We start from the raw sequence: 15992 nt of genomic DNA, 5'->3' as shown, positions 1-15992 counted from the left end.
GTTACCTTATGCAGGCCAGTTAGTTATACGTCAGCTTGTACACCTAAATTCGGCCAATCATATATTAACGGTCATCTGTCAATCAATTTTTTTCGGTCATAGCATCGTGATTCATATGTTGCAGCTAATATACGCAACGGTTGAAATAAGAAATAATAATTTAATTTCCCGTCCCAGTGTTCACGGGGATAGACGTCTGTGTCTTCAGCAGGTGAAGCGCTAACAGAACTGGCAGCGTTGCGAAGCAAGGGCTCAAACATGTACAGCTGTAAGCCTTCTACACCAAACCAAGCTTCTGGCGCCCTGGCGTCCTCTTCCAAAACATCTTCATCCCCACTTTCCTCCTCTAGATAAAAAAGAAAACTCTCCTCCTCTTGCATGTTTCCGCTGTCCATAGCGTTCCTTGACAGTGTCGTTGCTAAGTGCTACTTGGTTCCAATATAATTTCCCATTGGGAACCTACTAGCACTAAGTTGCTAACTGGTTAGCAAAATGCTTTGAAGAAACCGGTCCCAAGCGAACATGCTTGCAAACTTTCTGCCACAACAATCCCGCCCCCTTGATAATCGACCAATCACATTCACTTTATTCACTCGTGTAAAGTCGGGCACCACTCGAGAGAATTCGGAAATGCATCAGTTGGAACAGCCGCTTCCCTACGACTTTAAATGTTATTTTTCGACTTGTCTTATGACAATATATTTAGCTAAAAATATCAACCATGGAGCAATTTAAAACACTATGTTCAGCACTGACTATTCTGATATGTGTCTAATTTCATATGGATTTAGCAAATTTTCTTCGACTAAATGTCCAAAACTCCAACGCATTAATGCCACTGATACTGAAATGTGTATTATATATCAAATCTAACATGTTAAAAGCCCAATTAAATAATCTAATCAATTTAAAATAGTAATCTTAAATAAGATAAAAGAATACAAAACAGTCTAGTTCAATATGGCGTGCCTGGAGACCACCCTTGAACTATTTAGATGTATATCTTATGCAACGAACCTAAAAGACATGGTTGTATCCCTCATCGCCATTCATTCATTAGGCTGTACAGAGGCCTTGTAACCGCTGGTATCAGATCTGCTCTGCTGGTCAGATCAGATCAGACTCATGCGAGTGGTGTTACGCTATATAATTGGCTAAGCGTTGCCATGATAGCGTAAAACATTGTGGTTGCCTGGACAACCATAACAGTGAAGTGTCTATGTGCCGAGTCGAGAGAATCCGTAGTTTTAAAGTGTCTAATGACCGATTAAGTTTTTACATGATTGATAACAAATCAGGAAAAAAATTTTAATGGTGAAAAAAGTAAATGCAAGACCATGGTATAAAGGGGAAGAGATGGGTAGCGCTGTGGCTAGGTGTGCTCAAAAGGTAACAGGTTAGCCTATTTTAGCTTGATCAGTTTCCGATATTAAGCCATACCTTGTCTCGTCTGACTCAGGTAGGGTGGAGAACAGGTGCATCTAAACGTGGCAGAAAAACCGCACTGGAGGATTGGAGCTGAATGTCCTTGTGCTAAACAGATGGTATACTTTGATATATGACTGAAGTAGGGTGTGGTGTGGGGAAAAAGATTACTTTATCGTGCCCATGAGATAACTTCTGTATGTTCTGGATTCTTGGTTTCCAGGCATAAAATAGCACTAAGTTCCCTTTGATCACAAAGCCTAGTTACAATCCCTCTCTCAGACGGATAGCTTGAGATAAAGGCATGGAATGCAGCATTTAGGTGATGATTCAGCTTTTTTAAATTTGGGTTCTTAGTGATTTATTATTCCAGAGTTCTAGCAGTAATCAGTATTGGGTTAATCAACGATTTAACAGGGAGAGGCAATGAATATTTCAAACCCAATCTTGGTTGGTTTGCATAAATTTTTCGTAAATAAAAAGGAGATATTTATATAAAATGTCATTCAATCTGCAAAACTCACATGGAAAGAAAAAGAGAATTAGAAGAATTTTAGTGATACAATTACTTTTGTCTTTGGTGCTCAGACCATGGCAGGAAACGTTACCGCTGAATTTTTGCTTTGATATGCATACACATGAATAAAGAATAGGGCTGTTTCCCCCCAGGCCACTGGTGGAGTGGAAATAGAAGAAGTTGGTCAGTCCATAGATTGCAGGTTGGCAAAACAATGTGCTTAAGCTGTATGGAGAGATCCAGTGGACTGCATGAGCTGACACTAGTGCTTCACTCAGGGACCTGGAAGGTAGAAGTCCAGCTTGGATAACACAGGTTGAGAGAACCTGTCCATGATGAGCAAGCATGAAGCGACAGTGGAGAGGAAAAACTCCCCATTGGGAAGAAACCTCTGGCAGAACCAGGCTCAACATGGTGGTCTTCTGCCGGACCGGTTGAGATGAGAAGGGAAATGCAGTACGTGTCGGGGTGGAATGACACTGATAAAGCTTTAGCTACGATGGCGGAGGAGAGGATGGATGGGGTCATTTGAATCGAAGTCAGACATAGAGCAACCACTGCCGGTGCTTTAAGATGAATTCTAAATGCTGATTGGGCTAAATGGAGGTGTGGATCAAAGCTGATTAGATTGTGTCAGAGGCAGATGAGGGTAAGTAATCAGTTTCCTCAGTTGAGCTTCATTTTCTACATACTCACATTCTTGTTTGATTAGCTAAATAAATAACTTCATAGCACTTCAGATGGTTTGTAGAGAAAATTTTGGGATTTATAAAGCCAAGACACTGACCTGCTAAATAGTTTATATTTTAAGAGGAAACCTTTCTTAAACACAGTTTTAATTTATCAAAGGTCTCCTTGTTGGCTGCCTTCAAATGCAGGCAACAAAGATGTAATGTATATATATTTGATTCTTTCAGTGAAACGATGACTGCATTGGTACTGCTAAAACATGTTAAACATAACTGCATGCTGTTATATGAATGTATAAGCAGAAAGTACATCATGACACCTGCTGGTTCTGATTATGCTGTCCGGCCCAAAATGCTTAGCTGCATATGATGAAACACCTTAGTGTGTTCTCTCAAGACTCTTTAACTGCCGTAATTCTTGTTTCTCAATACAAAAAAAAAGTACTTTTGCAAGCATAATTTAAGAGCTTTTCTTTTCTGTGTATACTCTGACGGGATGTGATGCAATAGACCCGTTTCCTGCCTTTTAGATACTCCATAAATTTAGCAGCATCGTGTTGGCGGATAATTTTCAGGGTTGACCTCTGAACTGTGCTCCATAAAACTGTCAGAATGTGTTTTCCCACAGGAACAGTTTGTGCACATGCACCGAAATTTAATAGACAGATGTTCTGTGTTTGTGTATTTGTGGTTGTTTTAAATAAAATTTAGAAAATGTAAATAAATTAAAATATTATCATTAAGAAAATAGAAATATTCCTGTGAAGCACCAGGATTAGAAACACGTATACGCTTTGGTTTTTGTGGCTTATGGATAACAAACAAAAAACAGGAATAAATTAGAGGTAAGAGATCAGAATCTTTCACATCCTTAGTCTCATATATAAACTATCCTTCCTCTTCAAAAGCCAAAGCAATTACAGCTTCAAAGTTTGTCTTAAACTGCTTGCACTGAGCTCTAACTCTTTTTATTCCTGCCATTTCTGTTCACTCCTACAGTAGTGAGAATCTTTACATCCTCAGCTCATCTTGCAGCCTTTTTGTCAATGTTTCCAATTTTTTTCTTTGCATAGCAGGCCAACTTGCAAACCTTTCCTTTCTCTCTTGCTCTCTCTGTTACATCTCCTTCCCTGACACTGCCCACATCCACTGCTTTCTCCTCCACATCTTACATTGCTTTAGCTATTAGACTCAAAGTGCTTAAACTTTCCATCTTCCTACCGCTCAGTTCTTGCTGCTCAATCACACAAATAATTTAAGTGTTACTGTGAGACACTTTGATTTATCTTCCCTCCAGAACAGCTTCCCACCTCTCCTGGCCTTACCCCTCCAGATCCATACACATCACAACGTCATCTGCAAAGTATTTTATTAGTCTGTGTAGGATTGCATATAGGCCTAGCTTGCCACAGTCCCACTCAAGTGTAATGGCAATCTCTACAGTAACTAGTTGTGAAAAAGATGTCTGCCTCCACAAATGGGAAGTGACTCCTGCATAATTAAAAATAGCTATTTCTAAGGCAAGGCAAGCATGAAGTTTACATAGATATAGATAATATATTACATTTAAATCAGCAAATCTCTAAAATTATCACAGACTGTACCTTTGAAGTTTATATATGACTGGTTGTCATATTATATAAATATATTATCATTTATTTTATGTGCTCTCTTCATCCTCTGACATGGGAGCTGGCTCGGAGCTCGTCTGCCTGGTTGTGTGTTTCCTTACAGTTGCTTTTTGTATCTCTGCTTCTGTCTCCTTGAACCCCAGTCGGCCTCAGCAGATGGCCGCTCACACTGAGCCTGGTTCTGTTGGAGGTTTCTTCCTGTTCAAAGGGAGTTTTTCCTCTCCACTGTCGCTACAAGCATGCTTTGTGTGAGGGATTGCATTCGAATCGTTGATGCAATCAACTGGTTTTCCTTAGATAGAAAACTTTTAATTAGTTTGACTGTGTTGTGAATTGGCGCTATAGAAATAAACTGAATTGAATTGAATTTTCAGGACATTTGTAAATTTTCTTAATTTTAAGTAATAATTAAATTCTCATTGTGGTAGCAGTAATTAAATTAAGTTTTTTATTCTGTCCTGTTTTTTTCCGCATCATGTCCTCCTGCAGGGATCTAATCTCCCGAAAGTCCCAGTGAGGGAAAGTCAGTCAGGCCATCTGCTGTGGGATAAAGTTTTTTTGGGAAGGACGGGGGCTCTACATGACATGTATGATTGCTGATGTGGGTGGGAAATGTTTTTTCTTTTCTCTAGGGAAAGACTGCCCTGATTGTACACTCGGTTAGGGAGAGAGGGAAACAATGTCGAGTTTGGAAAAAAGGGAAGCCTTGTAGCTGGTGTGACACTGTTCAGCATCTCTTCCAGGGGTTAAAGGGCAGCGCCAGATGCCTACCCTCTGGAAGCAGTAACACTTGATGGGTGGTAAAAGTGTTGGGTGGACAATACAGTTATGAGCAGACAGTGGATCTGTGTCTGGAACATAATTTTATTTGAGCTGGGAATTACCCACTTCTGACTTAAAGTGACAAAAAATAAATTTTTTCTCAACCTGTTTTCATTACCAAATCCCTCTTACATAGATTGTCTTTGCAGCTTTTTTAGAGCGGCTGGTTTTAGTAGATATCTTAAAATCAAATCCCATTATCTTCCTCTTTTGTGCTAAATTGAGGTATTGGAAAAATGCTGAAACCATGTAGTAATAGGGCCATATTTTGAAGCGACAATAAAAAAACTTATGTTAAATCAATATGAATTCAACATATCATTCTACTATGGGTCCCTTGCAAATGTAGACATAAAACAGTGAGTGGTTTACCAATCAAAATTCAACATTGGATGGTCTACTCGTTTTTTAATAAAATGTTCCTGTGCTGCAGTAGCATGATGTAGCATGATGAAACTTGGAATAACCACATTTCTAATTTGAAATTAGGATATAACTCTCTCTATCAAACGTATGTTTTTTTCCATTAGTAATAAGTATGCAGGTCTGAGTACAGCTCTGTAGTACCGGGTATGTAGAACCGTACCAATATGTCTGCTAAAAACATGACAACAGAAGATTTACCCTGAAGTGGAAGGGATGTTTTGGCCTGTGTCTCTTGTAAAAGGTCTTGTAATTCTTGTTGGTAATACCTGATATACTCTATCTTTTGAAATATCAACATATAGGAAATCTAAACCCGGTGAGTTCTGCCAGAAAATTCACATTAGGGCATTCATTATTAGGTTAAATCAACACAGAAAAGACATACAGTAGAAGGAACACAAATACCCTTTTCAATGTCTGTGAGGTGAGCTAAACAGAAGAGAACATCAGAGAGGATACAGGACTCTGGACCGTCTAGAGAGGCTGTGCAGAGAGGAATGGTCAAATGTGTTCCCTACTGTATGCTCTATCCATTTTTGATGTCATAATTTAATGTTAGGGTGACCAGACGTCCACTTTTTCCTGTACGTCCTACTTTTCATACCTAAAAAATGGTGAAGTTGGTTTGAAGTTGGATATTTGATATTCAAGCTCCACTGAGTCAGCGGGATCTAGCTGACAGTGATCCGACTGACGGACTCCGATGTCGGCCAGCGTCACTCAGCTGCTCCCTCCTCCCACACATCGTGCATTTAGAGACGTCAACAAATCTTTGAACCAAGCAGCTCCTCAGAAATAATGCCGGCTTTTGCGAAAGCTTGAACAACAGAGCCAGCAGACACAGTCCATCTACAATCCATCCGCAAACGGTGGCGTAACTTGCCCGGCGCTGCCTTCCATTTATCATGAAACTGTGGTCTCCGTCTGTCATCCATCGCTCCCACGCCGCTCGCAGCCTTACTGTGAACGGCCGCTTCACACCGATGTCGAGCGGTGGAAGTTCCTTTGTCAGACCCCCGGGATAACGGCGAGCACAGTGTTCACCCAGCCTTTTCATTTGCGTTAATATCATATGTCATCAGAGCGCTGTCTGTCTCGCTGCCAGCTCCCAGATCAGCTTCTCTGATTGGTTGATGCGGCGCGTCCAGCAGCAAAACTTCAATTTTTCCATCTGAGCAGCAGCAGTGCGTTGGCGGTGCATCAGATGCTTAAACGCTCCCGACGTGCTGCACCAAAACGCGCTGCGGGACCTTTTGCTGCGCCTATACGCGCGTCAACCATTGACTTTGCATGTAAACTCGCTGCTTCTGCTGCACCTGCTGGGTCCAGTTCACACCGATGTCGAGCGGTTGAACAGCGAGCACAGCGTTAATTTGTTTCCCCATGTTTTTCACATCAGCTGTGAGATGGGCACGCATGGAGTCACAGATTAATGATGATGAGTGGAAAAAAAACACCTGGTCTCCTTACATTCAACCACTCTTTCATCATCTCCTCAATGAGGTGGTCTCAAAAGTCGCAGTTACAACACACATAGGGCGCACCGCACCATAGGGCGCACCGCACATTTTGAGGGAAAAAAAGACGTTTAAGTGCGCCTTATAGTCGTGAAAATACGGTAGGTTGGTCTCCAGAGAGCTGCACATGAGGGCAGCTTAGCAGAGTGTCCCTCTCTCGCTCACTATCACTATTTGGATGCCAGTGTTTAGTTTCAGGTTATTTGAGGATAAAGGACGTGATTCAGCACCATGGATCATTATGTGGTCAGATTAGCATGCCTGTGCTGGGCTTATGTGCCTAATTAGGCAGGCAGCTTTTAAATGGGGCCAAACTTACCCCTGGCTGAAAGAAACATGTAGTTGCTCAGGTTGCATATGCTGATACTGTAAGTGCTCCAACAATTCATTGAAGATTTAACTAACTTTTTAAAATTTAGATGCTTGTTTTTACCCAAAGTAACTCGTGTATCTAGAGCTGTTTTTTGTCTGTTATACTGTAAATGTGAAGCAGTAAACTGTTGTTAGTGTTTTATTTTCTGCCAGGAAATTTGTGCATGTCTTCGAAACAGGAAAGGAGGGAAGGAGCCCCCCTTAAACCTCGAGAGGAATCTTTTTTTTCGTTCCATAATGACTTTATATCATGTTAAAACCAGTGTTTTCTGTCAGCCTTATTCTATTGGGGCTGTAAGCTTCATCCAAGAGTCCCTTAATGTCCACTTTCCCATGGATATGTGACACCAATTTCCTCTTCATCCTGCTTGCCCATCTCTTCATCTCAATCCTGGATGTGGGTTTTCCTCCACTTTGTAAAATCCCATTATAAAGAACCTACCAGTCAGCAAGTGAAACTGAATATAAAGAAAGGTTTGTATATTTGCTTATTGTCTTATATCTTGTCGACTTCTTTCTATCCGGGAAGTACATAAGTTCACTGAGAAAGATAATCCCTTTTTATGGATTAACTATTTGTATGTAGCACCAGTAGGTTATGGCATAGTTCCGAGTACATATTTGACTATTCAGATTTGGCAGATTAGGTTGAGTTAAGCTGCAATTAATTAAATTTGCTAGAGTTTAATCAATTTATTTAGTTGAATTTAGGTACAGACAAGTTTTGAAAAGGCTGTTGTTAAAGCTTAATGTGTCTTTATTCAATGTTACTATTCTAAAACAGTCTTATGGATCAAATAGATCAAAATGTAAACTGCTTCTTTAAGGGTAAATAGGTAAGAAAATATTGTTGCGAGCAACCTGCATTAGTTTTTCCAATTCTCTTTGCATTATTCTTGTCCTAATGGTTAAATAAACGTAATAGCTTTCTCATCTGAACATAAACCTTAGATGCAGTATGTAGCACTCTGTTTAGTTCAGACAATAAAGATTAACAAATTTTTTGTGGGCAGTTTGGGGGAGTAGTTTGAAGGGCAATTAAATTCAAGCTGTGAAAATCCTTGCAAACATTTCTTTTCACCACAAGCAATGAACATACGACTGACTAAATGCTTTCAGCTGGTCTCTCACACAGTTAATCGGTTATAAGTATACACCTAAGAACAAAAAGTGATGAGCAAATGTAACCCTGAGCTATGGAAGCCCAAGGAGGATTGGTGGAAAAGGAAATCTTGATTTTCTAAAAATTCAATCTTTATAAACAGAAGATGCTATTAATCAATTTTATTGACTAATTGCCCAGCCCTAACCTGAGCTGCGATGGCTCCTGGGTTTTCCTTGATATGCCTACCACTTTCCCTCCATTACTTTCTTTGACCTCCCCATTGCTCTGATTATTGGGTAATCAAATGCTTGAGGAATTGTTTTCATTAAACAAAAAGAAACTTCCAGCTAAAGTCATTTAAAACTGCCAATAAAAAACAAAAAGACCTTAGATTTATCGAGCCAGATCATATTCTACAACCATCGACACCATTTATTCAAGGGCTAATAAAGTCACATTAGATTTAAGCTTTTGTCTAAATTTTCACTCTATTTGGATTGAAGAATTTAATCATAAAAGATGTATTAAAAAAATTATTAGAAAAGCAAATGTGCTGCTCAGTGACGCAGTGGGTAGCACGGCTGCCTTCCAGGAAGCAGGTTTGGGGTTCTATTCCCGGCCCGCTGTCTTTTTGCATGTTCTCCCTGAGCATGCGTGGGTTTTCTCCGGGTACTCCGGCTTCCTCCCACAGTCGAAAAACATGACTGTTAGGTTAATTGGCTTCTCTAAATTGAGTGTGAGTGTGTATGAATGGTTGTTTATCCTGTTTGACTGTGTTGCCCTGCGATGGACTGGGGACCTGTCCAGGTTGGATCCGCTTCTCGCCCGTAGACAGCCGGAGATAGGCACCAGCACCAATCAGGACCCCGCTTGGGATAAGTGTGAAGGAAAAGGGATGGATGTAAAGGAAATACAGCAACGTCTCTGTGACTGATCCAAACTGATCCATTAATTAGGCTATTTAGTTTAATAATGAGCAAGCAAAAAGCTTCTACACAACAAAAAACAAAACAATATTCCTTGTTGCAAATGGTCATAGATTAAAACAATCTTTAAAAATGACACCACACATAACTAAATTAGGAGAAACCCCGTATGCTCTTAGTCTGGGGAGTCTGATTATTTTATAAAATGAGACAAAGCTTCTTTTCAACAAGTTGTAGAATACTTTCAGTATTAAAATGTCCCTCAGACAAGCATTGCTTTTTGTTTCTTGGGAAAACTAACTTTAGCGGTCAGGACACAGATTGCAGCTCTTGATAACGAAATTAAAATCACATGTCTTGGATTTGTTGGCAGACATAGTTCTTGTTCAGTGTAGGTTTACTTTATTACTCGTGGGTTTTGTTTGTGGGGGAGCTGTGGTTGTATTAAACAACTTCCAGATGTGGAAATATATTCAATAAGAACAGAACTGGATGGTCTTCATTAAAGCAAAGTTGCCCTGCTGAAGTTAACTTGCTCTGCACACTTGAGCTGCAACAGCTGCAGCAGCTGCATTAATGGGAGATCATCTGATAACAGGTGCCCTCAGTGGGAAGAAGACCACCCGGCCCCACCCCGGATTCAGCGATGAAAGTCCTACTGGGGTCCACCCTAAGCTAGCCAAAAAGAACGACAGTAATGCTGTGCTTCGTGGGTGTCATCATGTTAGGATCATTAATCTTACAACTAATTGCTTAACTAAAGGCCTTATTATGCAAATAGTTTGCACTGTGGCGGATAAAACTTTCCCAGATTGTTGAAAGAGATTTTGATATGGCGACATCCGCAAGCTCATGCTAGTTAGAAGAGGGTCAGAATGCAGACTTAAACAACTGAGAAAAAAGATAGAGCTATTTTAAATATAAAACAAAACTACTCAGCATGTAGATAAGTGACTGAATAACTTTTTTAAGCTCTTAGGTACGGTAATTAACCAACTGCTTTTAAAAAAGAAGTTTAGATGCATATGGATAAACATTAGACCTGTGCTATTTCTGTTGAAACCTTTTTTTTCTTTTATTGTCATTGCATTGTCATAAGTACAGAGCAAAGAAATGAACTCCTTGCATGTAACCCATCCCCTTGGGGAGCAGTAGGCTGCCATTGTGCGGCACCCGAGGAGTGGTGTCGGGGTGAAAGGTGTTAAACCCCAGGGGTGGAAAGTAATGAATTACATTTACTCAAGTTACTGTAATTGAGTACTCTTTAAGAGTAATTTGTCATTTTCTGAGTAGTTTTTGAAATGTGTAATTTTTACTTTTACTTGAGTAAATCTTAACCTAAGTAGTTTTACTTTGCTACATTTAAAACCCCCTCACGTTACTGAGTAAAAAAAGAAAAGAAAATACTGATGGTGAAATAATTAAATGTGGCCCTGCCTTGCAATTACCCTTTGTATTGTCTCATAATCCAGTGCTGCGCTTCGGAAGATGGCAGTTGCTAATCACAACTTAGGGAGTATGGATGAGGAAAGTCCTGAAGAGGAAACATATTCTGGAGACGAAAGCCAGAAAAACCCTTGGCCATATTTGGAAGGATTATTTGTGTTCAAATGCACAAAAGGGAACAAGGTGATAATGCAGTGCAACATGTGCCTGCACAGCAAAACTGAGCTTTTGGCTTTTAAAACCTCAAAATCCAATTTACAAAAAAATGTGGCGGTAAATTAGTTATCATGGTGTTGTCTGTTGGACAGTAGGATTGAAAATTGTTTGCACTTCATGGTACAGGTTGTGACTGTCCTTGTGTTGTAAGGAAGTATGTTTCTTAGCCCAGCTGATCTTTTTCAGTGTGGATGTCCACTGAAATACGCCTTGAAATCGATTAAAACACCTTGTGCTCAATTCGATTCATGACTCATCCTTTTTTTGCATTAAATAACTTAAAGTAACAAAGTAACTTTTACTCAAATTACATTTTAAATGAAGTAATTTTGTACTTTTACTTGAGTAAATGTTGAGATGGGTAATTTTACTTCTACTCTGAGTAGAATTTAGGCAAAGTAAAGATACGTTTACTCAATTACAATTTTTTAGTACTCTTTCCACCTCTGTTGTACCCCCAGTCAGGCGCAACAGAAGGCCGCTCCCACTGAGCTGGTTCTGATGGAAGTTTCTTTCTGTTTAAAGGGAGTTTTTCCTCTCCACTATTACTGCATGCATGCTCTGTGTAAGAGATTGCTGTAGAGTCAACAGCAACGTGCAATCGAATATCTACTGTCAACACATGCTTAGTGGGAGGACTGTGTCCTGCAAGTCAATTATTTGATGTAATCAGCTGGAAAATGTTTCACCAGTGTGTCATTATGATCTGATTTAATTGTCTATGTTAAGTGCCTTAAGATGACATGTGTTATTTTGTGTTAATTTGTGTTTGTTACCTGTGGTTTGTAATGATTAACAAAAAATTTGGTATCTGCTTTGCTCTTTCTTCATCATTATGGCAGATGTGGCCTCTTTTTGTCCTCCTAATCCTAACTGCGCTATACGTATTACAGCTAATATAAACAATTTATTCATCTTAATCCCTGCTATTTTGAAATCTTATTAATTTCTTATCCTTTTAAATACAATTAGGGCAAATCCAGAAGAGGATCAACATTCCTGCAAAGTCAGAGCACCAGACAGTTTAAACCCTCTGCAGGATATGGGATCTGGGGAGCCAAGCTGTGCACAAGTTGGATTACTTGACCTATGACACCGGGGTCAATGGCCAAGTTAGGTTTCACTTGGTTATAAAACTTACCCATTGACCTAAGTTGTAGATCAGTGGCTACATTGACAACTTAGGTCAACATTGCCATTTCTTTGAAGTGACATTTAATTTAGTACGGCCTAAATATGACAATGGGAATTAGCAGACGATGCCCCTTCCTTACAGCTACCTGGCAAGGTCAGCTTTCTGGAGGCAGTCATAAAGGCTCATTCACTCTGCAAATCTTAAAGGTAAATTTCTATATTTTAATCAAATCAGATTAATCAGATGTTTGTACTTATTTTATATGTGAAATCAGACTTAATCTCAAATTTACTTGCACGTACAGACTGAGAATTCATGTGCCAGATAGCAACTGTTGATCAAAGTAATAATGGATGCCCTCATTCGAAATATCACATAGTATTGAGGTTAAGAAAAAACAGACCATAACCTTTTACAATGACCTGCTGTGGAGCAGTGACTGCTACAGTTGTAGGGGGATAGGTATGTAGGGGGGAGTGAGGACAATGATGTTTCATTCTGTCATGATCCTGCCCTTTGTGGACTTTTTGGTTCTGTTTAAGTTTCTTTTTGAGTTTTCATTTACATTTTTATTTTTGTCATTCTGTGTTTTCTTGGTTTTATGTAATTGTAGTTGTTTTCTATTTAAAGCTAAGCCCTGTATTCCCTGGTTGCTCTTAGTTTCCCCCTGGTGCCCTTTTCCTTTCCCCTTGGCTCCTTTCTAGCTGCTTCTGTCCACACCTGCTCCCAATTAACTGATTACTCCACTTTTGGTTGTGCCTGCCCTATATAATGCTCCTCTGCACTTAATCAGTGCTGGTTTCTCTTTACTACCTACTCCTCATATGTGCTTCTCCCTGTTGTCTCTTGGTTTTTTGGTTTCCTGTTTATTGTTTTTGGATTTATGTTTCTGGTACCATTTGTTTATTCATTAAGTCAGCAAAACTCATCTCCGTATTTGGGTCCCCAACCAACCTCCACCCAACCTGACACAATCGATAAAATCCTACATGACTGTTACACCGCAGACATTCTGAAAACGTATAATTGTCTTAATTTAAGAGTTGAAAATGTAATTTTAACACAGTAGTTTTGTTGGTTTTTGTTTATCCATTAAAAAATAAGTCATAATTTCTGTATTCAGGCTATATTCCATAATTTCAAAGATCTCCTGTTTCAATGCTACAAAGATATTGTCTAACTTGACTTCCAATCTAACCAAAAGTAACTAAAGAATGTTCTGAATAAAAAGGCTGAAGGTTTACAGATCTGATTAATTGCATCTTAATAAGAATTTTAATAGCTTTTCAGGGTTATAATTTACTCCTTCATAATTTCCAGAAGTACTCCTCCTCTAAAAACAATTAAAATAGACTTAAAGTTGGGAAATCTCTCATGAATCTGCAAATGGCAGAAACTCTTCCCTCTTTGTAATTGCTGCTCTATGAGCCTGTTGGTCTCAAAGCTGCTACTGGTTTATTTTTGTCCAGTTAGGGTCTATGGGAACTGGATTATTATCAGGCTTCTGTGCGTTCAAGCCACTTTAACAAATGAGGCACTTTAATAATTTCATCTAGATAAAAATCTTATGATTAAATATCATTTGCTTAAAGTAGTCCTATTAGAACAATATCCGATTCTGCTTCCATTTAACCTAATCAATGCTGAATGAAACACATAAAAAGGCTCTATATCAAAACACCGTAGCCTGAAATAAAAACATTTTCTCAGGTTCTAAGAAATGCTAGAAAGTTTTTATTGACTCCATTGCTCTGAAACTGTGTCATCTCTTTTGTGTCTGTTGCAGAAGAAAGTGGTGTCTCTTTGCCCCAGCTGATTGGAGATCCTCCAGCCGATTCAATAACCAAAGTTTCTGGTCCGGTGGGAGAGCTTGCATACCGATTCACCTCCACATCATCGACGGGCCAGCTGGCTCGAGCACATGTCCCCACTCCTTTCTACAGGGACTTCACCCTCATTTTCCACATCAGACCTTCCACTCCTGCTGCTTCCACCCTGTTCTCCATCACAGACAGCTCCCAGAAACTGATATACATCGGTGTGAAGCTCAGCGCAGTGCAGGCTGGTCGTCAGAAGGTCCAGTTCTTCTACACTGAACCTGATTCTGAGGCTTCCTACGAAGCGGCCAGTTTTGACGTCCCAAGCCTTGTGAACACGTGGAGCCTTTTTGCTCTTTCTGTGAATGATGAGTTGCTCACATTTTACCCGGAGTGTGACAGGGATCCGCAGGTGGTGAGGTTTGAGCGCTCGCCTGACCCGATGGACCTGGAGGCAGGAAGTGCGATCTTCGTGGGCCGAGCAGGACCAGCTGATCTAAATAGTTTTGAGGTATAAATAAGGCAGAGCGTTCAGTCGTTTCTCTAAAACAGGTTAAGTCTTCTTTCTTAATCAAATGCAGAAAAACTAAGTACACTCCGTTATCCAATAGACCTTGAATCACCTACATAACAATAAGATTAACTTATTAAACCTTTGTTGATCATCATGTTGCAGCAACCTTTTATACAAAGTTGCCTCAGTTCATTAAATTATGCAGACATTCCTTGATGCACAAATCAGTGAAGGCCTCCACCACAACATGGTTCAGGTCTGAACTTTAAATAGTCCATTCTCCTGGCGATGATCCAGTTTTGCCTTAGTCACATCTGTTGGACTGACTTTAGATTTATGTTGCGTAATCGCAAACAGAGGAGCTCCTGTTCAATTCTTATTACATATTTGTGTTGATATGCTGTGTGGTTTTCCATAAATAGGCTGCTGTTTGTGTTTTATTCAGAAGCAATATCTTAAAAAAAATCATGCTGCCATATTCTGTCAAAGTGAAATATGTTCCCTCTTTGCCTTACAAAAGCCATACTTTGTCTAACTTTTTTTAAGTTGCATAACTGTTTGTAGGTTTTGCACTGGTCCAACAATGGAGACAATTTACTGAAATATCCCCTTCAGTAAAGATTGACAAAGAGTAGTTCAGTCTTATTTAAAACAGCTTTCAAAAGCAACATCATTTGCTTCAGATTTTCGAGGTGCTATAGGAGCTTTGTTTTCAATATTTTAGCCTAACAGACTGTTGTTTTTATTGCTGCTGTTATAACTCTTTTCCATACTAGTTCTTGGAGTTGTCAAGTCATGATTAGAATATTCATGATTAAATGCAGATCTGTTTTATAGAACAGTTTCTTTGTATCTGTGGTACATTTTTATTTCCTAACACTCGTAGAGAAATAACAGGTTATGGTTTACAGGGATTAATCTATTCCGGCCCGAGGCCGGATTTCCAGCTCATAGCGATTGCCTGTGGGTAAAAATAAATCACTCGAAAATAAATTGATGGGAAATACAAAAAAAAAAGACAATCGGAATCACTCTTGCATTTGTCAACCAATGGTAGCAAAGGAGCGTTCTCAAACTAACATTATTAGCCAATCAAAAGAAGAAGGGGGTGGGTCTTAGGAAACCGTGTACCTCCTCCTCTCGTGTCTTCCTCAACTCGTCAGATAGATTGTGATTCAGTACTGGATATCAAAAGAAATATGATACCTGCAAGGGGTAGATATAGATGCACTTTTGCATTATTCAGGCCGTTTTTGGAATTGGATTTTCAAAAGTCAAATTTAGTCTTTAATCTCTGATCCCGTATATATATATATGTTTCTTGCCTTTGTTGAAAAAGTTCAGGCTCAGGGTATTGTTTTTTGCTTTAATCCCTGGGTTTAACTTGGTGTTGTAGAATTAGTTTTAGAAGCGTTTTGATTTTTGAATGCTTGT

The 15992-nt window shown here is 39.5% G+C and overlaps 1 protein-coding gene across 5 annotated transcripts in view; it reads left to right on the top strand.

Moving 5' to 3' along the window:
- LOC119794433 (collagen alpha-1(XVIII) chain-like) overlaps nt 1–15992 on the top strand; it is a 60391-nt gene that overhangs the window by 20839 nt on the left and 23560 nt on the right. For all 5 annotated transcript variants that reach the window (XM_038302007.1, XM_038302002.1, XM_038302003.1 and 2 more), the window contains exon 2: nt 14014–14555. In XM_038302007.1, coding sequence (XP_038157935.1) covers nt 14014–14555 — 542 coding nt within the window. The remainder of the gene's footprint in view (nt 1–14013; nt 14556–15992) is intronic.

The sequence above is a fragment of the Cyprinodon tularosa genome, unplaced genomic scaffold (assembly GCF_016077235.1).
Source record: "Cyprinodon tularosa strain WSP-4 unplaced genomic scaffold, ASM1607723v1 ctg48, whole genome shotgun sequence".
Taxonomy (NCBI): Eukaryota; Metazoa; Chordata; class Actinopteri; order Cyprinodontiformes; family Cyprinodontidae; genus Cyprinodon; species Cyprinodon tularosa.
This window is presented reverse-complemented; position numbering and strand designations above follow the sequence as displayed.